This window comes from Melospiza georgiana, chromosome 15 (assembly GCF_028018845.1).
Source record: "Melospiza georgiana isolate bMelGeo1 chromosome 15, bMelGeo1.pri, whole genome shotgun sequence".
NCBI classification, from domain to species: domain Eukaryota; kingdom Metazoa; phylum Chordata; class Aves; order Passeriformes; family Passerellidae; genus Melospiza; species Melospiza georgiana.
Window position 1 is genome coordinate 5,677,501 of NC_080444.1, and position 24,964 is coordinate 5,702,464.

Below are 24,964 nucleotides of genomic sequence, written 5' to 3' on the forward strand. Positions count from 1 at the left end.
AGAACCTTTCATGTTTTGGGAAGGGAATTGCTTCACTGTTGACAGTGGTGGTCAGCTATGAATGGCCCTGTATGCCCTGTGATACCATTGCCATGTTACCAACAGGTCACAGGGTGGTTGCATCACCATTAAAATGCACAAACCTGAGAACACCTGGGACTTTTGGATGCAATGTTTCATAGATGCATCTCCTCAGTCATAGAAAGCATTGCATGAGTCTCATGCTGGGCAGACTCCACCATACAGAAAGAAGACCAGTGATCCAGATTTAGGACAGCCTCCAAAGCCAAGCTGTGCTGTAGTCTGCCTTCAGAGCTGTTCACATCTCACTGCTCCAGTGGGGAACATCTGAGGCAGCACCTTGGCTCAGGATGTGCAGTGGTGAGTTTTACAGGCTCTGCACATGGGCACTGTTCTTTTCTGGGTGCTAGGTATCAGATGCAATGTTGGTGTTGACATTGCATGGAAAAGAAGTACAAAGCTGGGCACAGTAAGGCACAAACATGAGAGAGCTTTAAAAATTATGGAAATGGTGGAGGGATGAACAATACACCAACACACCTTGAATGTCAATAAAACAGGTCTTTAAGAAGGCCAAGGACCTTGCAGCTCCCATCTCAGAATTTGTGCTCTGTGCCACAGCAGGAAACCCTGGCCAAGGGGGCTGTTCTCCTGTGCTGCAGTTCTGAAATGACCCTGACTGTGAGCAAGAGGAATGTGCTGACCTCCACGAGCCCGCCATGGCTCTGCCTGCTGGGATCCCATCCGAGCACTGAAGCCTTCACAAGGACTGGGAGCCTCCTTCAGGCGGAAGCCAGCCTTCAAAAAGCAAAATCCAGATGCAGTCAAGCTTGCTACCAGTCCAAGAGAAGGCAAAGGTGTAGATTTGAAGGTGGATCAATATTTTCCCTTTTCAACTCTAATGGTATTTTGGTCAGAGCCTGACTTTGGTTGCATTTAAAGCAAATGGGAACATGTGAGTGTAGATCCAGAAAAAATCTGACACTAAGTAAATCATAATTATTCTGTCTCCTAAAACAGAATACAGGTTACTTAGCACTCTGATGCCTGAACCATCTGTGAAAAATTAGTTAACTAATGAGCCAAAATACATTGCAGCTTCTATGTGGGTACAAGGTGTTAACAAAGTAAATGTATTGCTGTTTCCCTGAGCACATTATCAGCAATATGATTTTTGGAGCCATGTGCTGAACATTGTGTTTTTTTTTTCCTAGGAAGCTTCATTTTGGTTAATTGTCTCTCCAGCTCCCAGGGAGAACACAGAACAAGCTGTACTACACCTTGACCGTATTTTGATGAAAGACTGAAAAGTTTGGGGTCCTGAATGAAGGTGGGTTTTTAACAGGGAACATTTTGTGTTCACTCACAGACCCTGGGAAGCTGACTTCTGTTTTATGGAACTTTAATGTCAATATGGCTGCTCTGAAGAACTTGCTCTCACAGAATGCCATCTCAAAAACCTCTCTAGTCCCTGAGTCCAGACCTACAGGGAATTTCTTGGGTTTTATTTACCCTATTTTGAAAAATTTGGCTTTTTTCCTTCTTTATGATTACTTGTCCAGCAGTGGAGAGGATCTCTTGCTGGGTAAATGGGTGTTTTGCAGCAGGGTGACTGTCTCATGTCAGGCAGGATCACAGATTGAATTCACTGGTGTTGAAAAGTGAAATTTCTGCCCTCCCATTACTGCCCTTCTCAGACATGCTTAAATATAACTAAATGTTTAACATCTAGAGGCCAAAGATATTCAAAGCCAGATTCACCTAGGAGGAAGAAGTAATTTCTTTTAGCAGTCCAAGACACCAAATCTTCTGAAAGATTCTGATCTTCTGAAAAGGCTGTTTGCACCTACTACCGCATGTAGAATTATTTCTGGATTATCAACCTTGTTTTCATTTGTTTGTGGCAGCATCCTGACATTGTTTGCCCATGTAGAAGCAAGAAAAATATATCGTGAATGCTCCTGTAGTTTCTCTCTAGGATTCTTTCCTAACCAGCTATCCTAAATGCAGGAAAACTAGTCTAGCTACAATGCCCAGCTTCTAAAACTCGCCTGATGATACAAGATAGACCTGGGTCACAAACCTCCTGCAGTCCTGGCTCAGAGCTTTTGCTCTGTGGATGGGAGTGGGTGAAGATGGATTCTGAGTGGGAGGCAGGGTGGCCGTGCTGGGCAGACACCTCAGGGCTGTCCCCTTGCTCAGGGCCACCTCTCACGAGCAGGACCCCAGGGGGAGAACAGACACTACATGAGGACTGTAGGGAGCTACTGAGATTAAAACAGTTAAAACAACAGGAACAAAACAGACACAATGGGACAAAAAAATGGACAGGAACTGTTCCAAAGAAACACCATCAGATGGAAAATCAAGCATTCCTCCTTTGCCATTAGGCCCATAAGAAATTTGTTCTACATGCAGCCAGGATGAAAAAGAGGAAACAGAAAGAAATGTTAGAAATTTTTTGGAGTCATGCCTAGCAGAGGGATGTTTGGGATTGCAAAAGTAAAATGATTGATGTGATTTTCTTTCTTGTGGTTTATTTTTCTTTGAAGCATGAAAAATGGCTCTTTCCCATGCCGAAAATTACAAGACAGGTAGGATGTTCCTGTTTGTTTGTTTGTTTGTTTTTATAATATCAAAATTAGGATCCAAGACTGATGTTTAAATAAGTAATTAATTAAATAGAATCATCCCTGGATCCTAATTTCCATATTTGCAAGACTGAAAACAAACAGTGGAAGGTGTGCAATAGAAAGCATCTCAAAGCTGTGAGAATATGTCCACCTTCAGCTGGAGGCACCTGAGTCATTTCAGAGCCTGAACTGCCCTGGGTGCAAGAATTGCCTTCTGGATCAGAATGTGCACTGGGGGTGCAGGTTGTCACCTGCAGGAGGCCACACCAGCTTCTCTAAAGTTACTGCTGGTATTGGAAGTGCTCAGTTGAGTGTGAGCTGACTGAAGGACTGTAGTAATCAAAATCCTTGGGTCTTGTCCACCACCAGTTGATGCACCTTTGATTTTTTGGGCTGGCTTTGGCTTGGGCACTGTGTGACCAGACAGATCCTTCTGCAAATGGTCATCTGGTAAAAATCTGGTTTCTAGAAATCCAGAGATCATGGATTAAATGTCTCTGCATTGGGTTATGTAAGCAAACAACTATAAGGCCACACGTACACTTCTGGTAATAGGCTTCCCTTAACAAATAACTCAGTAACTACTGAAATACATTGGAGTATCATTCTGATAACTTAATGTTACAGGTCCTGAGATCTAATGGTTTGGTAATCTCATAGTTTGGTTTGGTTATCTCATGGTTTGGTAATCTAATGGTTTATTAAACAATTGCAACTCATGTTCCTCGTGATTGTAACGGGAGGAATTGACATGGCCTCTGCCAAAAGGAACCATACTTCTGCCATGTCCAAGATCACAATACCAGTCTGTGGACTGTGGCAAAGCTGTTCTGAGCAGATCAGCTTTCATGCTGGATGCTCATGTCCATGAGTGCAGCTGTTTGCAGTGCCCAGGCTCTGCTAACAACTCAGGCCTGGGTTTGTGCTCTTAAAGAGTTCATCCTTTTAAAGGAAGGTCTCTGAAGATATTTCACAGGCCAGTAGGAAAAGGCACATGGCAGCTGCAGGTCTGGGCTCAGAAATGCAGTATTTGTACCCCTTTGTGCTTGCTATAAATTTGGTGCTTGCTGGGATCTGAATTGACTCAGGGAATGAAACACCCTTTGCAGGGCTTTTCAAAGTGGACTTCCCGCCTCTTACACCAGCATTCCATTTTAGGAAACACCAAAATGCTTTCCCCATGAGAACTCCCTCTGCAAGCATGGATCCAAGCCAGGGTAATCCCATACTCTGCAAAGCTGTGCAGTTCACATGGCACAGGATGAGCGTCCCTTCTGGATAAAGCTCTGTGAAACCAATGGTTACACCACAGCAGCCCCCTGCCATCACTTCATACAGCAGACACATTCATAGCAAGTGGATCAGCCAGGATCCAGTTCCCAAATGCAGGGCTTGAAGAATTAGACACTCCCATTGCTGCTCAGTGGGAGCTGGGCGTTTTACTTCCCTGCACATCCCACTGAGTGGTCACAACCCTTTTTTCCTCCACCTCCCCCACCTCCTTGCCCCAAGCTTGATTAACATGGCAATGGAGATTGAACTGTGTGCATACATTGATTTGCTGGGTGGTTTGGCAGAAGGAAGCAACCCCAAGCTACTTACCTGAGCGCAGAGCCCTTTGGCGTGGCAATACCATAGCCCTTGGAGTCCAAGTTACCTCCCACCTTCATGGTGTCGCAGGGCTTCCGCTGCTCGATGTACTCGTTCATGGTGGACTCCAGGAGGTAAGCATACTTCCCTTTGGACTTCCTCACCCGGATCATGCCCTCCTCCGTCGTCCTCACAAAAACGGAGGGCTCGGCTGACTTCATGTACGTCCACATCTTCTCAAACACTGCTATTTTGGATCGCTGCGTAGGACAGCAGAAACCCAACAGAAGCGTTAACGGAGGTTTGGGTGCCCCCTGAGATTTCCAGCTTGGACTGAACAAACACCCACACATCAAACAGGCCAAGGAAGCCAAAAGGGGTAACAGGTTGTTACCACTTCTGCACCAGGGCCCAGATCAATCCCTGATTTTATATTCTCATACAGAGTGATGTTGCAGATCAAACCAAGGGCAAGCCAAGCTGGAAATCTGGAGATGGTTTCATTTGGAGTTGCTCAGAGCAGGTCCTTGGTAACGTGGGGAGGCTCACGGATATTCCATATTTGTGTTCACAACTACAGAATATCACATGCACTGGAGTCACTGCCAATCTTCTGGCAGGCTGTAACATGGTGAGGGGAAGCAAGTGAATAGAAACCAGACCTGAGCTGAGGACGAGAGAGGACGGACCTGGAGGACTTGCCAAACAAGAAGCTTAGAAAAACGTTTGCATTAAAGTTTCCTTTTTACCCTAAAAAATTCTTTAGTGGAGCCAGCTTCCAGGGTGCCATAGGCGATTTCTGTCTGCTTGGCCAAGTCCTCTGCGCTCTCGATGGGGGACACCATCCTCTCCACGGTGAGGAAGGCAGCCAGGTTAGCTGTGTAGGAGGATATGATGATCAAGGTGAAGAACCACCAGACGCCACCCACTATGCGGCCGGAGAGAGACCTGGGCACAGAGAGGAGAGTCAGGCAGGAGCTGGGGGAAGGTCTGAAAGGTGCAGCTTGTGCTTGCAGGCCCATCATTACCTGGCCATTTACCCAAAGTTACACTCTCCAGCTGCTTCCAAGGAAGCCAGAAGTCTGTCTCAGTTCCTAATTTGCTTTTAAAGGTGTTGATGTAATTAGAGTGGGGATAAATAAATTCACAGTGAAAAAAAACTAGCAATAAACTGAGAGAATTTGCTTTCATTTTCAATTCCTTTCAGAGTACAATATTAATGACAAGATATGGAGATAATTATAAGAAAGTTTAGCTGGGCAGGGGGCAATGCCCATCAACAATGCCTCTGTTGAGGTCTCTGTTGTACCATGTACCCTGGCAGGAAGGAGCACCAGCATGGAACCAGACCAGAAACACTGCCCAGCTGTGATCTTCTGGTGAGCTCCTCCATCGCCTGAAGTTTAAAAAAACAACCCCTGTGTTTTTCTGTGAGACATATTGAAGCTCAGAGAGGAGTTATGGTCTTAATGAATAATTTGCCTACTGACATTCTCTCTTTTGTATTCAGCAGATGGTTAGACAAGATGTTCATAATAATGCTTTAAAATCTAGGTGTTTTGTACTGTCTGCACTCAAATAGCCAATTAACTGTAACCATTTGATAGCTATAGAGGCAAATAAGTCAAGCAGGCATTAATATTAAAATCTTTTCAAATATTTTTTGAGTGGAAGAGGATTTTAGAATGATGTCAGCATTCAGGCATTCTGTCTAAATTATTTATATGCTCCTTCTCTAGATGCGGAGCGCTGTCCCAGACAGAAGGGAACATACAATGCTGTTTGATAAAGCCAGACAGCCTGGCTAAGGAGGACTTGCCCGTGAGAAACACCATTTATTTCTCCACAGGGGACCATGTTTCAGCATTGTCTTTTTGCTTATCTGAGTCACTCTGCAGAAATATGGTTTATGGGATGGTAACAGAGATATCCCAGTCCAGCTAAGGGCTAAAGTTAGGTGAGACAAATGCGAGCATCTTGCATCCCATCTGCAGAGAACACTCAGGCTGCAGGACTGTCAGCACATACAGCTTCACCATTTGTTTCATATTTGGAGAGGGACTGGGGAGGGAGGCAGCTATAGATTCAACTCACATATCTTCAGATTGATGAGGAAGAGGAAGAAAATTAGTCTGGATGATGTGTGCTCAGGGAAGGAAGCGCTCAGAAAAAGCACAGAGGCATTAAACAAAAGTAACCAGATAATGTCAAATACAACAATCTCTGCTGATGAAGGCCACTTTGAGCTGGCAAAATCCATTTGCATGGCAAATAATCACATTCATCTCCAGCTGCAAATTATAAAGCCTTTCCTTCCTGATGAAGCTGAGATATTTCTGCGACTGATTTCAATCCCTTCAGCTGCAGTCAGCCAGATTCCTGCCTCCAGACCCTCAACATCCTGGTGATGTTCACCACCAGCTAAGCCCAGGGGGCTGCCTGCCCTCAGCTGCAGATGGTTTGTGCTTCCCAGCTTCACACCTGGCACTGACAGCATGGAGAAGTAACTTTGGTCTGCTGAGCCTGGAAGGTAACAGGGAGGGCTGGGGGAAGAGGGACAAGGGGCTGTTTCTTTCCCCAGGGAGACAGAAGGATGCAGGCAGGATTCATGTGTCCATCATGGACTGGCTTCATCTGGGCTGTCCCTGCTGCTGGTGTTGGTCATTCCTCCTCATGGCAGGAGGAGGGATGTGCTCACTCTCACAGGCTGTGGAGGAGAGGAGAGGTGGTCAGCAGCTGCTAGGGCTGCCAGTATGGCAGGGGCCTCGTGAGTGAGTGATGTTTTGTTGCTGACACTGCTAGTGGGCAATGCTTGCCCTCATTGCTGGATTGACCTGGAGCTGGAAGCTGTGAACCAAAACTGCTGAAATGCACAGCAGAGAAAACACTGAGCCCATGGGATCTACAGGACGTGGCCCTTTTGCTCTGTGGCTGTGCAGCACTTGGCACAAGGGAGAGCTGGCCAGTGATGGAGAATCTGGAAGGACAGAGCAGTGCAATAAGGAATGTAATGATAGTCATGATGAACACCACACCACAGATGTGATCCCCTGTGACAGCCTGGCCCAGGAGCAGTGAACACAGGCTGGACAGAACTAGTTGGGTTTCTCTTGTCTGTTTAGACTGAGCCAATGCCTGCTTAAAATGGCAAGTGCTTGCAAAGGTAATATCTGTTACCACCTTGTTCTGCTCCTTCTGTAGACACAGCAGATGAACAGCAGAGCCTCCATCACAGGGCACATTTACAAAGTGCCTTTTTAATATAGGAGATATTGTCTGATTTCTGACATGAGTGACTTCAACATTAGGGAGCTAAAAGCCTGGTCAAAAACCAGTGGGACTTAGAATTTATGTTTATGCTCTAGTAAGAGCAGTCACAGAGGAGTAGATGCATTTTCTACTTTGAAGTCACTGCGAGGTTTTGAAAGTCTCACTCTGGAGCTGGGTAACAAAAAATGACCTTGTATAACAGAAATGTTCTGCAGCTTGAGCCCTGGCTCAAGTCCTTCTCTCCTCACTAATGGGTGCTGTGGGGTTTAAATCCTCTTGCACGAGGACGTGTCCCTGTACCTGTTCAAGCATAACGTGAAGGAATCAGCACCCTGCTGAGTGGAAAGGAGTCAGTAACTCAGCCCCTGCAAGGCTCAGGTGAGACTGAGCACCCTGGTTAGGACTTTAAAGATGTGCTAAGGTTCAGATATTTGGATCTATTTGGATCAAACCCTCTATTTGACCTCTGCATTCATTTATGTTCACTATCATTGCAAACAGCAGGGTCTAAATAAAATTGGACTAAAATAAGCAACGGTAATAGTGTAAGAAGTTTTCATTATTGGGGTGCAAAAAGGGGTAAAATATCTAAATAGACCAGACTGTACTTTTTTCAACCTGTGTTACTTCCTCTGCACCTAGACTCTTCTTTCCTACACAATCCAAAATAAGATATCTTGACTTCTTCTTCTATCCCTGCCTGTGCTGTGTAAAATAACACACCTCCACTCTTGTCCCTGGCTTGGGATCCTGCCTGTGCCTCCCAGAACTGGCAAGAACAGGATGCTCCTTCCCATCATTACCCTTGCAGGAGTAAGTAGTAAATACTCTGCCCTCATTATCCACAGTGCACGATCTACTTAAAATTAGAGCTGGCTGGGAACCAAGATTTCAGGACCGTGGAAAACTCTGAAATTGTAAATAAAGCCTTAATATTCTCATTTGGAATGCAAAGATAACGGTTGCAAATGTCCTCTAAAAGTAGCACTCTGAAAATGGTTGTTTTGTGTCTGTTCAAGCTTTGCTTTTTGCTATTACTTATAGTTTAATTTCTGAAAGACTAAATGGTATAATTTTAACATGGTAAACAATTTTGTTTCTGCTTTCTCTTACAAATAATTATCTTTTAGCATTTATAGTACATTATATCCTTACCTACTGCATATATTATTTAAAAGATAATTCTGAAATGTGCTACTTTAAATCTGCCCAATAAAAATACTGCAGATGGCTAAGCTGAAAGTAATAATTTTGATTTTTTTTTTTTACTTACATGACTTTTTAAAAACCTTTCCTTGCAAAAATAACTGCATTTTGCCAGCAGAACACAGAAAGGAATTGTAAGTTCCCTTTGTTCCCAGGAAGAGATTTGTTCTAATATTTTAGCCTTAGCATTGATGGATCATACAGGAATAGAAAATCATGCATCTATAATCTCATTTCTTAAAACAAAATGCAATCCTTGATCAAACAATTTTCTCTTTGATCTTATCCCTCATGGAAGGTAGGAAAACCAGCAGGAGTTTGCTTCTGCTTTGCCATCTATTAGAAGAGAACAATACATTTTTGCAAAAAAATATTAACAAGATCATCAGAAAATATACAGAATAAACCTCATTGGAAAACTGTTCAAGCACCAGTTCAGTTCTCTCCCACTTCTCCCTTCCCCCTCCCCAAATCCATTCCTTATGGAGAATTACACCTAAACTGACAGTGTTTTAATTAGAAGTGCAAATCTGGGATCCTGAAGCCATAGTTGCTTTGGGAGGATTTCCCAGATTTGCTGCTAAATTCAAGTCTAATAAAGGCTCACTTGCTCAACTGACATATTTGTCACTGAATGAATTTATGCAAAACTGTTGAAAGAAAAGCTCTTCTGTGCTTGTGCTACTGATTGTGGGTCAAATCCACTTTTGGTCTTCTACCCACACAGAGCCTCTGATCTCCAACACAGCTCTGTGAATTTGATACTGATCTAGACAATCCCATGGTTCTGCCTGAAATCTGGCTCCGTAGTGGATTAATTGCATGCATTTTGCACCAGTTTTGCTCTTATTTTAAGCAAATTTTCAATATGAAACCCTGTCAACGTAAAGAGCTTTGCTTTTCCTCTGTGTCACAGACCATCTGGCATGGTTGGTCTCACCACTTTACCTCCTGACATGAACCCCAGATTTGCTGAAAAGGCAAAGGAAGAAATTCAGTGTGGGGTTGTGGAGCTGGGATCAGCTCTGGGTGCATCCATCAAGTACAGACTGCAGAGCTCTTATCCTCTTATTTTCTGCTGTGCCATGGAGAGTTTTGAATGAGTTCACAACTGCTTGCCACAAAATTCAAGGGATCATAATGCAAGTTTTTCTTTTCATGCTGCATTACTAATTTTCTTGCCATATGAGTTTGCTTTTACTTGTTATTGAATCCTAGCTCCTGGTACAAGACCTTGGAGCCCTGAGTGCAGTGCTGGGCTTTAACATGCAGTGTCAGGAAAGCCCTTACAAATACAGAAGTAAGAATGTTTTCCACTGATATTCTCATTTACCTGTCCCAGAGGGACAAATTCTTTCTTTATATCTCACAACCTTTCCACAGAGCTAAGAGCTGCATATTTTGGTTCCCTTTGGGTAACACTAACCAGGGAGACAGGGTAAGGAACCTGAGGGTGCACAGGCACTGGGAGTCCCATGCTGGCTGTGTCCTGGATTTTTTTCTCTAATTCTTGTTAAAAAGAAAAGAAAAAAAATAAATTAGGGCTTCTTCAGTTTTTCATATGGACTGGAGATCTACTCTTGTGATTTCAGGCAAACCCCGCCAGTCCATTTCACCCCAAATCCAACGTGCTGAGAGGACGCAGTATGGGTTATGGAATCCCAGCAGAAGTGCCTTTAAGAAGGGGCCTTGTGGATGCTCACAGTGTAAATATTGCATCAACTGAATGTGATCTCTGCAAACACACAGAATCTCCCAGATTCAACAGGGGGATGTATATCTGTGAGGCGTTAATTATAAATCATGGTTTATTTACTGTTTCTTTCTGCCTAAGCTAATGGCTTTGGACAGCAGTGTATGCTCCCTCTCCTACTGTTTCATCTCTTCTTTTGCAGAATATGTTGGCATTTTTCCCCCTTCAATTTCCCTTTAATGGGCAAAACCTCATTCTAAAATGAGTTTTCCTGCTTAGTCAGAAATGCATCATGCCACTTGTGGTTCTCCACTCATTGGGCCCTGGATTACTGCAGTGCTAAGTATAAGCATGACTGCAGGAGCAGCTCCGTGCTGTTTTCCAGACATTCGCTTAGCATTCTGACAGGCAAGAGGTGCCTAAGCCTAATCAGAGGCCCAGCATCCAGGAGCTGGGCTTTTCTGTTCCCTGTGAAGCCCTGCTACTTTATGGGATGCTGGATAGCTTACTCCATCTCTCTAATTTAGCTCCTAGCTGTGGGAGAAGAGGATGAATCACATTGATGAACCTGTCCTGGGTGGGTGGCCTGAAGCAATGGCCACCAGGTGGAATTTACCTCTGCGCTGCTGCTTTGCCCAATTCCCCTTCCTGAGACACTGAATCCCAGCAGGCAGAGGCAGCATCACACGGGCCCAGCCATGCAGGGCGTGGGTGATGTGTGCACTCCACAGCACTTTGCAGGTTGTGCCCTTGTGTGTCCAAACCAACACCTGAGGGTTCTCAGCAAGCACAACTCACCTGCTCAGCTAGAGGGGTGTTGGAAGCACAAGATGCCAAACAAATTGGGACTGACATGGGCAGCAAGCCCTCTTCAACTTCAGCAGGACCCATAAAAATACTGCAAGAGAGCAGAACTGCAGGACTGAGGTATCACTGCCATCCTGCACAGCATCCCTGGCTGCTGAAATAAGATGTTTAACCCTAAAATTGCAGGATAGTGCACTCAGCTCTTCTAGAGGGCAGCTAAAAACAGTACAAATGCAGGGCCAGGATAAAAAGATGAGGTGGAAACCTAAGAAAAAATGACTATAGCTGAAAGGCAGAGAGATAGATGTGATCATCCTCTAAAATACACACAGTGTGCCTCTTCCTGTTGCAGACAGGGTGCTTGAAGGGATGGATATTTAGATAGTGATTTGCTGAGAAACACGTGGTCACTTGGGGCTGCTTGGCAGCCCCAGAGAAAGGCAAAGTCATCCCTCTTCTGCTGTTTTGCCAGCTATCACTACAAGGATTAAAACCCCAACTCTCGTCATGCCTTTGAGCAAAAATTTCACTGTGAAAAAGGCTCTTCATGTATTTTTCTCACTCTGATGACATTTGTTCACTTTGCTGAGAAAAACTCACAAGGTGACAAGCATAAAATTTTGTCAGAAGCAGTTGCTGGAGAGCCCCAGGAGATTCATTATTCAGGAACTTCCTCAACCTCAGGTGGCCCCAAATTTAACAGCACTCATCCTTCTTTTTGAGCAACAGCCTATTGTGCCAATGTCCTTTACTGAGTTGCTGGATTCCATATGGTCTCCCACAGTCTCTTCTTCAAAGTCTACTTGATGAAAAAGCTGCTTTTTCCCCCAAAAGATTTAATATGCTTTGGATTATATGCCATCAGTTCTTCATTTTTCCAAGATCCTCTTTAGCCATCTACCTTTGCTCACACTAGAGCTCCATTTCTGAGACTTCTGGGCAATAATGCTACAATAACCTACTTCAGACTTCTTCCAGGGAGTCTTGCCTTTGTTCATTTTGCTTTATTTTTTTCCTGTCTTTTGTCAGATTTCCCAGTCTGATGAGAGACAGGCTTTGCTCTGGAAGGAGAGTATTTTCTGCACTGGAAGATATTAACTTTGGCAATCTTTCCAAATATTCCCTTCATTTTATCTCTCATTTCTAATTTAAAATGTGATTCCTCACCAGGACCGTACAAGTTGGATTTTCTCTAGTTTCAGTTTGGAGCCTTTCTTTTTTGAACAGGGACAGACATACTATATCTCTTGTAGAAGTGGTGAGGAATGAATCTGCTCTCCCCAGACAGTGTTTTTAGAAGAGTTTTATGTGCACAGGTGTGCCTGTGTTTTAGCATTAAAACTCCCATCCTGTGAAGGGAAAACAAATTCAGTGTTTCTGCTCTCCCCTATTTCACCTGCCAGGATCCATTTGGTGATTTTTAAAATCTTTTTTTTAAGGCTTCAGAAGCACTGTTGAGATGAAAAGCTGCCCCCTCCCTCTGTTTTCCTCTCTGCAGCCTGAGAGTTTCCTTCTTATTGCAAGCTTCAAGAAAAGAGAGAAGAGAAAATTCCTCCTCTGGGAGAGCATCCTGTGCACTTGGCTCCTGCAGCCGTACTCTTCATCACATCTCACACCTATACACAGGGCACAACTGCTTTTTTGTATTGGTTTTCTCTTTCACCACATGAGGACTAATATCCTTCCCCTCTACTCCTCTGTTCACACACTCTCCTCCTATTACTCCTCATCAGACTGAGTTGGGAGAATTCATTAGTGTATAAAACACGCTTTGAAGTTGTCCAAATAACAGTGATGTAACACTTTTGCACTTCTATAGACTCTTTTATCTGAAGATCAAAGTAGTAAGTTATGATTACCATGATTGGATTATTGCTGCTTAGCCTTTGGATCTGAGGGTAAGCAGCAACTCTTCTGGGTAGGCACTAATCAGAATTACTGCATGATTTTATTAAATAGATTGAATGCCATCAAGTGTGCTGCTGCTGTTTAAGGGAAGGGCTGTGTGCACGAGCTCTGTGCCCTTTCCTGCCATCTGAGCATATGAATCAGCTGCTCTCCAGCTGCTCCTTTGATCCATGTGGAAATGGAGGGAAGGCGAAGACAGCGTGGAAGACTTCAGAGGTGACGCCAGGCTCTGCCCTTTCCAACTCCAGACTCTGCCCAAGCACATAAGAATTTTTGCCCCAATTTCTTAGCAAGATCCACATTTTGCTTTTCCCAGTTACTTGGCTTCCTCAAGCCTTTCACAATGGATAACACAATATCTCTGTCCTATTTCAATAAATTTGTCTTAACTTCTCAACATCTTGGGGTGTTACCATGGGGATTGCTCAGTGAACAAATGCATTCCTGAACTTTTCATGAAAAAGGGGTATGGTGCTTCCCCAGTTACAAGGATGAGTAGTTGGGATGAAATCTGACACAAAAGCAGAATAGGCCCCATAAATGCCTGTGACGGTGTTCACAGGGGTCCCAGGACGAGGGAAGAGATGAGGATCTGACTCCATGTTTCAGAAGGCTTGATTTATTATTTTATGATATATATTATATTAAAACTATACTAAAAGAATAGAAGAAAATATTTCATCAGAAGGCTAGCTAAGAATAGAATAGGAAAGGATGATAACAAAGGCTTGTGCCTTGGCTCTCTGTCTGAGCCAGCTCACTGTGATTGGCCATTAATTAGAAACAACCAGCATGGGCCAATCCCAGATGCACCTGTTGCATTCCACAGCAGCAGATAACCATTGTTTACATTTTGTTCCTGAGGCCTCTCAGCTTCTCAGGAGGAAAAATCCTAAAGAAGGGATTTTTCATAAAAGATGTCTGTGACAAAAGCCAAATTCCATTGGAATTAAGGCAGAACTCTGAGCCTCCCAGTGGAAGGCCAGTTGTGGGGATGACACCAGCAAAGAGCAGCTGGGGATGCTTTTTGTGTTTCTTTAGCCAGAGCAATTTGAATCAAGGAGTTCAAAGCTCATTCGAATGTGTATCCAGAGAGTGTGCACATGGTATCTCAGTGCTGATAAAAGTAATGTACAGCATATGGAAGAGTTATTTAAGCAGGGCTTCCCTGTGAAAACACGCTCAGGGCTTCCCATCTTAGCTACAATATTTTTTTTGGAGTGCCAACATTAAAGCAGTATGTGAGAGGCAGCCTTGCAGAGGACAGCACCTGAGGGAGGTGGAGGCCATTCAGCTCCTCACAACCCTTATTCTTTGACAAAAACACTTGGCAGTCGACCTAACTATTAGAGAGACACAACCACACTCAGTCCTGCCTGCAGAGCCCAGCTGAGCTGACTGCTCAGGAACAACTCGTTATTGAGAGGAAATAGGAAAAAGCCTGCTGCTCTCACTGACTGAAAATCAGCAAGTCTGAGTACAGCAGGGGGGTCCCTGGAGGCTCTGAGAGTCTCCTGCTGCAGTCAGGGAGGAGGCTGTGAGTGTCAGAAGGCAGCTCTGTAAATCTTAGTGCTCCTCATCATCCTGAGTCAGTGCCCAGCACTAGAAACACAAACAGCACCTTCCAGTTCCATGTCAGAGAACACAGAATGGTGTGAGTTGAAAGGGATTTTTAAATTCATTTCCTTCCAATCCTCTGCCATGGGACAAACCTTCAAAGGTTGCTCCAAGCCCCATCCAACCCAACCTTGAACATTTCCAGGGATGGGGCAGCCACAGCTGCTCTGGGCAACTTTTGCCAGGGCCTCACCACCCTCCCAGGCAAGAATTTCTTCCTAATATCTATTCCAAATCTACCCTCTTTCATATAAAACTTCCCAAGATATTTTAAAAAAAGGGTAAATGCACTTTCCCCCCTGCTATTTTCAACTTTGTTTTCAACGAAAAACATGAGAAACATTTATTTAGCCCTGAAGAAAGAAATTGCAAAAGTATTTTTAGGCTAATATATCTGCTTTTAGATGAAGTGTTTGATGACTTATCTTAAACACAGCTGGTGGAATGATTAGTGAATCTGTCACTCAATGGGAGGAGTTTCAGCAAATTTCTTGCTGTCCCCCAGCAACCTCAATGCCAAAGGCCCAAAGTCAGAACTGTGGGAGAATGATTAAATATGCCTGAAAGGAAAAGCATCCTGAGGAAGTAGCTTACAGGTCAGTGGAGGAAGCATTCATTACCTCAGCAGCATTTAGACATTTTCAGATGGCAGAATGTGCAAATTCAAAAGACTAATTTTTCCTTTACAGAACAAATTGCATCGTTCCAACAATGCTCTCTTGGTTGGTTATTTCCTCCTTCTTTCCAAATGAAAAAAAAGGACAGCAAGGATGATTATTTTAAAAGAATTTCCATTTTCCCCTGGCTGCCATGCTCTGGTTGCCATGGAAGTGCACAGACTCCAAAGGGGACTGTTCAGTTGGATATTGTGCAATTTGTCAAGCTGTTCCTCTGGTGAGTAACTTTCCCTGGTTAAGTGCATTTTAGAAATAAGTGTGGTCATCAGTTCCTGGTGATTTGCAAGTGCTGCTGTTACCCTGTGACCTGAGCTTGCTCTCCCTGGACATAATTAACTCTGCCAGGTAGAGATAATTGCAACATCATTTGCAATCACTTTTATAAGGCAAAGAGACTTTTCCAGAAGTTGAAGTCCTGATTTCCTTACTTTTATTCTCAAAGAAAGCCAGCTCACCACTTCAAGCAAACCAGCACAAATGAATGAACCTGAGCTTTGTCCCCACAGAATCATTAAGGCTGGCAAAGCCCTCTGAGATCGGAGTCCAACATTTCCACAGCACTGCCATTAAAATTCACCATTAAACCACATGTCCATGCATTTTGAACACTTCCAGGGATGGCAAGTCCACCACTTCCCTGGGCAGTCTGTTCCAATGCCTGACCACCATTCCAGTGAAGAAATTTTTCCTAAACTTCAATTTAAATCTCCCCTGGTGCAATTTGAGGCCATTTTCAAGGCAGATTGCTTGGAGTGCCAGAGAAGACACTTACTGAAATCAAGAAGAGTCATCAGATAAATACCCCTGCTCAGCCCTCTTTTCAGGAAGGAATTAAATTCCTTTTGATTGCTAAATGCAGCTGGTTCTAATTTCTCTAATGCTAAATTTTTAGCAAAATAAGTAAGTAGCAAATGTAAGTTTACAAAGGCTGGAACAGAAATAATTTCCTTGAAAAAAATCCAAATCAATCCTCTCACTAAAAAAAAACAAAAACAAAAACCACAAAAAAAAAATCCAAAAAACCAAACAAAAACCCCCACAAGTTTTTTTTGTTTTTTTTTTTTTTTTTTTTTTTGTTCTAATCAATTTCTGATTTGGATTTTGCCCCAAAACTGGCTAAACCCTTTCAGTATTGGGAAGATCTTGTTGAAATTTAAAATGCTGCTGTCTTTCAAAATCTGAAGTCTCCTGTGACTTTTTTCAATTGGGCTAAAAAGAAATGTAAATAAACAGGAAAAAGAGCAGAGGAAAATGCTCAGCATTAATTACAGGTACATGATAAATACCTGGTTTGCTGTTCCCCAGACAAACCACTCTGACGGAATGCAGGAGCGAGACTGAGGAGGAGCAGTGAACATGAGCACACAGCACAGATCAGTCAGAGCACTGTTCCCATGTCACAAAAAACCAAATAACCATGTCCACAAGATGCCTATAAATAATAGATTGTATCTATTGACTGGAGAGCAGCCAGTGTCTATCTCTCTCCTTCCTGCCTGGGAGTGCAGCCATCCATCATCTCTGCCAGCAAAGCTCCCTGCTCAGCACACCCAGCTGTGGTCGCTGCCTGGCACAGCCCAGTGCACCCTGCAAAGCCTCTGCAGGCCAGGGAAGACCCTGTTAGCTCTTTATCCCAAACCAGCTGGAGGGTGGATGGTAGCTTGAGCCATGTCTCCTTGCCCACACTGAACCCCACAGTCTTTAGGGCACGCTAAACAACATCTTTGAATCACCATTTCAAAGTGTGGCTTTATTTTGCTTTGAAATGGGAAATGAGAATTATTCCATCATTGTTATTTTAATGTTGGTGTGACCTGAGCATTTCCCAGCTGTGGTCCCACCTTGCACAGAGGCTCTTCCTGCTCAGGCAGCCCTGCTGATGCTCCCAAAGCATCCCCTGTCCAGGCTTTCTCTCAGACACAGATGGGATGAAAGCTTCCTCTGTGCAGGCTCTCTCTCAGATGGGATGAAAGCTTCATCCACAATTCACTCCCAGCACAGGCTGACCACGACATCTCCAGATCTGTTCTCTATGAGACAGATTATAATGAGTGATTTCAAGCTGTGCTGCCCAATTATCATGAGAAGATACCCCAGTGTGCCATGATATGAGTATGCATTTCCCTTCTACTCACAGCAGATTTTGATCTGAATTCAGAATATGTATCCTTTTTGTTTCAACAGTAAAGAGAGGCTCAAAGAAGTGAAACTAATTTTTGGAGATCTTTATTTAATTTTCCTCTGGCAAGGCACAACTGATGTCTGCATTCACCAGGTGATATTGTGTGATATTTATCCACCTGCCAAACCTGACATGGGACAAGGTTCCTGCCGTCAACTCAGCTGAGAGTAACTGTCTATTCTAGCTCATGGTATTTTCAAATGAAGAAAAAATGCCTTTTTGGAAGATCTGTTTTAACCAAATGTATTTCATTTTAGTCAAACATAAATTTTCTGAGTCACAGGAAGAATAACTGGATTAAATTTAATAGTCTTCAATATACAAGAAGTTGCTTTTGGGCTCAAACCATATGAAGCAACATATTTTGTGATAACAAAAAATAGGAGATCAAGATAAGAAGCTGACAAGAGATGCTATTTTGCTCCCTGTTTTTCCATTCTTTTCACAACAGTCAAATTATTTATTTTGCAGAAAATGATGGAGAAGATGAAAAATTCTGATGCTTGTTTTGCTGCAGAGGAGATGGGAAGCCCAAGCCTCCCCTCAGTCTCCTCCTGAAAGGGCTCAAGTTCATCCTAAGTGAGGAATGGCTGCAACGTGCTGGACTTTAGCAAGGTCCTACCCCCGCCAGCTGCTACACACTGTGGTTATTTTAAGCTCTGAAGACAATTTATCAAATTACAGTTCTGAAAATGGTACATTGTGAGTCATATTTACTTCACATTTTTCTTTCCGCAGGCTCTCGCTATTGGCTGTGGGTTATTTATTACCTCGGATGCCTGCTCTGAGAAGCTCCTTTCTGGGTCTGTATTTCACCTTTAATGAGTGCTTTTGCAATTTCATTGCAGTTTTCTGAAGCTAAGGTGGCACTTAGCAAAGCCTAATGGTTTATGGCCCATTTCAGAGTCACTGATTCCTGCCTGTCCCTGTGGAGCTGAGCACAGCTCTGAGCTGCTGCTTCTCCCTCACCTTGCTGGGTACCAGCCCTTGCTTTGAGTGCTTTAAGGGCAACAACAGGGGCTGTGTCACCTCAACCAGGGCAAATTAGTGCTGGCAGGGACTGTTCCACACCCAGTGGGGTCAGTGATGGTGCAGAAGGTGGGCACACACTCCAGTGGGAAATGTCCAAAAGCTCTCAGCCCCCTTGGTTTGAAGCCACACATTTACCATGGAGTCATTCCTGGATGGATTCCCTGCTCATGCTCGTGTTTCAGCACCCACAGGCACAACACAGCTCCAGTTGGGACTCTCCATGACTGGTTGCTGCCTGCCCTTTGTCACATCCACCCAGTCGATGCCTAGACATGAAGGATTCAGAGCTTCAGTTGACCTCCTGCAAAGAGGCTCTGAGCAGGTAACCCACAGCTCTGCTCTCTCTTGGCCATCCACAGGTCACCAAATTCACAGTGGGTCTTTAAAGTCCTTGGTAGGTTGTCCCCAATGTACTTAAAAGCCTGTTTAAAGCTCTGCCTAGTAAGACTGTCCTTAAAAAGGACAACAATTTCCTTCAAAAGCGAATTTTTGTCTCTTTGGGGCATCAAAGTTCCCTGGGGACTGGTCTGAGACTGAGGAATGCAGATTTACAAGAGCAAGTTATTGCTGCAAACCTCACCACCTGCTGTGCTGAGTGATGTGTCTGTGGTTTTGATCTTACTCTTTTTTTATAATGATAAATACATAGTGGCATATGCGCTTAAAACAAGCATGATCTGGAAAAAATAACAAACAAACCTTCAGACAAATTTCCCCTGGTCCTTTCCAAAACAAAACTGAAATAAACAACCCAAAAACCTCTACAAAAACAAAATACACCCCTGCACTTGCTCCTTTCTGCTGGGGAGAGAATGACAGAACAGATGTATAACAGAAGCTATTTATGTTGGTTAATGCATTACTGGGGAGATGCTGAGAGATAGTAGAGATAAGTTTAGAAGCAAGCACATAGGAAATATATTAGAATAGAGCAGATATCCCCACCTGCCCACAGTGTCATTCTACCAAGTGTTCATTTCTAAGTGATGTGTCACAGAAATCCTGCACTGGGTTCATGTGAAAAATACATGTGAAACAGGGAGCGGGCTCAGAGCCTTTCTGCACAACAACATCCTACAGAAATTCTCACTCTTCTGCTTCCTCCTGGCTTTCACATCACACAAAAATATCCCTCTCCCCTTACAACCATCTCAAGGAGCTGTACTCAGAGTACTGGGAGTTATAATAATTCCCGTATTTAATTTTTAAGTTTTTATCATCTTGCCAATAGTTGTAGCAGTCAGAAACTGCTCTTGTGTTCCATGGGAAATATTGGTTTCAATGAAACTGTAATTTTCATTATCAGGATGATTAAATCAACCAACATTAAAATAACAATGATGGAATAATTCTCATTTCCCATTTCAAAGCAAAATAAAATCACACTTTGAAATGGTGATTCAAAGGATGTTGTTTAGCTAGGGCAAATCTTGTTATCTGGATCAAACCCACTGATCTTTCCCTGACACTTTTTATTAAAGATGTTACCAAATTTGCTATTCCTCAAAGCCTCAGCTTTTCACCTCTCCCTGCTCCTCCTTGGATCAGAAACCACCTATTGAAATGGCCTCAAAGGAAGACATTTTCTTTTCTAAATAAAAATAATGACAAAAACAACAATGAGAATAAAAATCACAATAACCTGATCCTAATGCATGGGGCTGGTTACAAGACAGCAATAAAGTTGAAATTCCCTCTGCTGGGGAGACTTTCTGGATTCTCTGTCCAGCCTCCTACTAATCAATGATCAGATAATAAAACATATTCATAAAGGCTGTCACTATCAAAGTGCCCTGCAGGCTGTTATTTCCCTGCTATCACAAGCTCATTAACATTTGGATAAATTGGCATCTGATAGCCAAAAAGCTGGTGCTCAGTCTTCCCTGCCATCCCAGGGGGGCTGTGCTGAGCTGCACGGAGTTATCTCCCCTTGTCCATGGAGCTGTGTCTCCTTCTCATCCCCTGAGCTTTGATGCCACCACAGCAGGCTGGAAATCAGCCTCTGCCCACTGTCTTTGCCCATAAGATGGGTATTTCTGGATGGAACTTCCTTTGAAGAGAAGGGAGACAAAGCCTCCAAAAGGTAGTAAAAAATACCCAATTAAATCTCAAGAGTCATTCACCAAAAAGTTCCTTTAGGAACACTTTGGATGTTGGGTCCATCTGAACTTTCAGGCAGCAGAACTGTTGGCTGAAATGGAAAGCAGGATGGAACTTGGTCTTTCTCTAACCTTTTTAAAGGTCAGTAACAATTAAGCCACTCATTGTGCTCCATATTTGGAGTGCAGACCATATAACCTTTCACTGGGCACCTATTTATTATTTCTCCCTACCTTGCTGGAAGTTTTTATCTTCCCTATAATGCTGGAATCATCTTATTTCTAGTAGCAACAAAATAAATAACTGACAAAATTTGATTGCAATTGGGCGGCTTTAGAAAAGCATGTTATAATTTCTGTAAATTCCCTCAAAAGAGCTCCCCAATAAAAATTTAAATGGTATTTTCATGGTGTCAAGTTTGAGGTCCCAAGTTCACAGCTGTGAGACCTGTGAACTTTTGGATCCTTTCTGAGTCTGTAACTGATTCACAAAGCCACATTTTGGTTCAGGAAAGGAGGTAAAAGAAGAACCTGTTCAGCTTCAAAGCATGCAGAAAGATTAAACTATGAGAACTGGAAGAAGGTTGATTGGGGAAGGCAACCCACCTTGGAGAAATATCACATCCTTGCTGCATGAAAGCTCCTAGGGAGAACCAGAGGCTGTTGAATATCCCAAACTCATTTGTCTGGTCATTGGCTGGCTGGTCCCGTCCCTCCTCGTACTCCTCAGTGTGCCACTCGTAGGGGCTGAAGCGACTCACCAGGAAGAGGACAACGCTCACTCCAATGTAGGCAAAAACAATGCACATCCAGATCTCATAGGCCAAAGGATCCAGAAAGGAAAAAACTCCTGGTTTGGACTTTTGAGGTTTTTTTATCATTATTGATATACCTAAACTCATGAACGGTTTGGAAAAGTCTATAACTTCTTCTCGAACCAGGGTGATGGTTAATGGTGCCACAGCCACATCTGCCCTCTGAAAAATGAGACAGAAAAGAGATTTTCAGACTGGGAATAAAATGTATCTACTAACTGCAGTGTATGATCCTTTGATCTCTGTTTAACCTCGCTATCTGAGAAGAAATCAGGCAAAACCAATTCCAAGAAAAAGGTTAAAAAGGAGAAGCCCATAATATTGGTGGATTATTTCCATTTTATCGCTACTGATTACCAGATCTGTTTTGAAATCACAGCACTTTCTTTTTGCAGCCACCCAGCTCTTCTCATCTGATTTATCCACTGATGTCACAATATGATGAAGATGATTTTCTCTAAAAGAGCTTTATCATCCAGACATCAAAAGAGGCAAGGAAAGGCCAATCTCCTGAAAAAGGATGTCAGGATGTTTACTTCCATCAGGAACTGTCTTTTGATTGCATAACTGATGCAGGAGAAGAGAAAAATGTTCCAGCAACACTGATATGTACTCTCCACTAATTTTGCAGTCCATCTTGAAAATGGAGAGGGAGATGCATTGAAATGGCTGGCAGCATTTACAGTGGAGCTACCATCAGGAGACAGATCGTCCCCACTCCAACACAGTCTCACATGGACTTGGGGACTGATGCTCCCAGCATGATTTCCATTGTAGGGAAAGGGAAATTAGATCCCTCTGTCTGAGGAATGACCTAAACAACACAGAGCATGAACTATCACACCAAACCAGGTTTAGAAGTGTAGGGTGCAGGTGTACATCCCTGATGATGGAAATGAGTGGCTGGACAGAAAGTAATCTCATCCTTCCATTCACCACTCATGTGCTGAGTGTTTGAAATCTTTTTCTTTTATCCTGCCATTACCATGCAAATATAAAACAGAGTAAAATTTGGAGATTCTACCCGTGGGAAAATATGACCTTTCGATACTTGTTCTTCTAAAAAGGTAAAGAAAAAGAATCTTGGAACTGTTGAAAGCAAACGTTTTGACATTTCCATAGGCACAGAATGTGCCGTCTCTCCCCTAAATTAAAACATTTCACTTGGGCTGATTGTTTGACCTGCAGTCCTCTGGAGAGCTCAGGCTGAGAGAGGGCAGGACTTCTTCTTGTTGGGATCTTTAGCTTGTCAGAGTGACCCTGAGAAAAGTTAGAAAGTGTCTTTTCCCAGCCCAGCGCTTGAAGAAGGAGTCAGAGCTCTTCATTTCTTGGTCTCAAGGTTGTTTATTGTATTTTATCTATAAAAAATTTTCTCCTGCCCTGCTGAGGTCCATCCAGCAGGACAGTTCCAGGCACACTGCCTGCCCCCAGGGCAGTGTTATGTCTTTATACTAAAAACTACGTATGCAAATGTTTACAATTACTTTTCAATACCTATCATCTATGTTAGACAGTGAGCAGTGAGCTTCTGCTCTAAACCAATCTGTAAATGCCAACATCACAGCAGAAGATGGAGGCCAGGAAGAAGGAGAAAGGCTGGACACACCCAGTTCCCTCCATCTTGCCTCCTGACCCCCCATACCAAAAACCCCAAAAATCTACTTTTCCACCCTGTGATAACTTCACTATTATTCTACCCAAACTATTGTGGCTTGCTGATCTTCATCTAAGGTTGGTAGTTTGCTCCACGGGTCATAATCAAACCCACAGGTGTTTTGGGCTCTGTGCCAGGGCTTCTGAGCCCCCTGGCAGGGGTCCTGGCCATCCTGGACTGCCAGAGGGATGTTCTGGGTTCCCACACCTCGAGGTTGGAAACTCACCCCATAGACGAGCTCTCCCACCATGCCGTTCCAGGTCTTGGTGTCGGGGTCCCGCGCGCCGTACTTGCCGTCGCGCACGATCTCCAGCCGGTAGTGGTAGCCCACGTGCTTGGCAATCTCGGCAGCCAGCTCCACACAGTAGCCCTCGTACCTCTCATTGCCCTCAAACTGGTTGGCATTCTTCTTGAGCATCACGTATGGGTCCTCCTGGCACACAGAAGAGCAGCATTGAGCCCCACTCCTCGTCCCAGATGTGCACACCAACTTTTGGTCTCCCTGCAAAGCTCTGGCTTTTTGTTGCTGTGCCAACACACACAGCCAACACATCGTGGGCTTGTTCTAGAAGGTACAAAGTCTGATATTTTTTTTTTTATTGTGGCATATTCTTTTTACTCATGCAGAATCTGTGTGCAGCTCCTGCAGTGATGGACCTGAGAGGAATGGAGTAGCTGGAAGGATTTGGGCAGCACACCTTTCAGTGTAGTTCTGTAAGGGGTATTTAATGTATCTGAGCTGTGAATTTTTAAAGCCATGCCTGCCTGTGTGGGCACAGAGAGAATCAAATCTGCTGGACAGGCGAGAACCTTAAAGTGTTTACTCAGTTTGGGTATTGTGCCTTCTCTGCAGACTCCCAGTAAGCAATCAACAAACAAATTAGTAATATTTCACGTTTCTGCAGGGTAAGTGTATACAATGACACAATACATGATACCATACATTGTGGGCTACCTATTATTCCTTCGTGATTACAGTGGAGATTTGCTTTTAAAGCAATGATTCATCCTCTCTGAACAAAACAGCTTATCCTTCCCAAAACTGCAGCCCCCATTCTGTGGGATAAATACAAACCACAGGTACAATGTTCCTGATTTGCCTGTGTTGATGCCTCTATCTTGTCATAATCTTTTGTATTTTCTACACTTAAGCATGAGAGCTCTTTAATACCTATTTAATTAGCCACAGCAATTTGCAGATACCTTTATGGAGCTGGCAGGAAACAGTAAATGCTATTATTGTTATTATTATTATTATCATTATCATTATTATTATTATTGCTATTATAAAAATGATATAATACAAAGAAGGGCTCATGAGTGGGAAGAGGGAGCCTGCACATCAGGGAGATGGGGAGAGGGAGAGCTGGGGTGGAAGTCATGGCACTTACCAGGATAGTTGTGACTATGTAGGTCCTGTTCTGCAGGCTCGTAGACTCGTTGCCACTTTGAGTATCTACAGCTATTGGGACCAGCTTCTCATCTTCATTCCAATAGCCAATCTGCCCAATACAAAACCAGGATTAATATGGCTTTGGAATATTAGCCAAGGTACAGTAACAGGGTCATCCAAGCCAGATCAGCCTTCTCTGCATGTTCATACCCAGCCAGAAATCTCCTCTCCTGATTTTTCATGCCTTCGGTAAAGGGGACAGGGAAATTCCCCATCCCACTGTGCCTCCAGCCTGAAAATAATAATGTGCACGATGTGCTAGAGTAGCACAGTGCTTGTATGCATGCAAAAACATTTATCACATTGT

At 43.6% G+C, this 24,964-nt stretch overlaps 1 protein-coding gene across 2 annotated transcripts in view; it reads right to left on the reverse strand.

Annotated features, from left to right (window-relative positions):
* Nucleotides 1–24,964, reverse strand: part of GRIA1 (glutamate ionotropic receptor AMPA type subunit 1) — a 120,744-nt gene that overhangs the window by 13,714 nt on the left and 82,066 nt on the right. For both annotated transcript variants that reach the window (XM_058034845.1, XM_058034846.1), the window contains exons 9-13: nt 24,596–24,706; nt 23,431–23,637; nt 21,342–21,712; nt 4,994–5,192; nt 4,257–4,504 (exon numbers count right to left, since the gene is read on the reverse strand). In XM_058034845.1, coding sequence (XP_057890828.1) covers nt 4,257–4,504; nt 4,994–5,192; nt 21,342–21,712; nt 23,431–23,637; nt 24,596–24,706 — 1,136 coding nt within the window. The remainder of the gene's footprint in view (nt 1–4,256; nt 4,505–4,993; nt 5,193–21,341; nt 21,713–23,430; nt 23,638–24,595; nt 24,707–24,964) is intronic.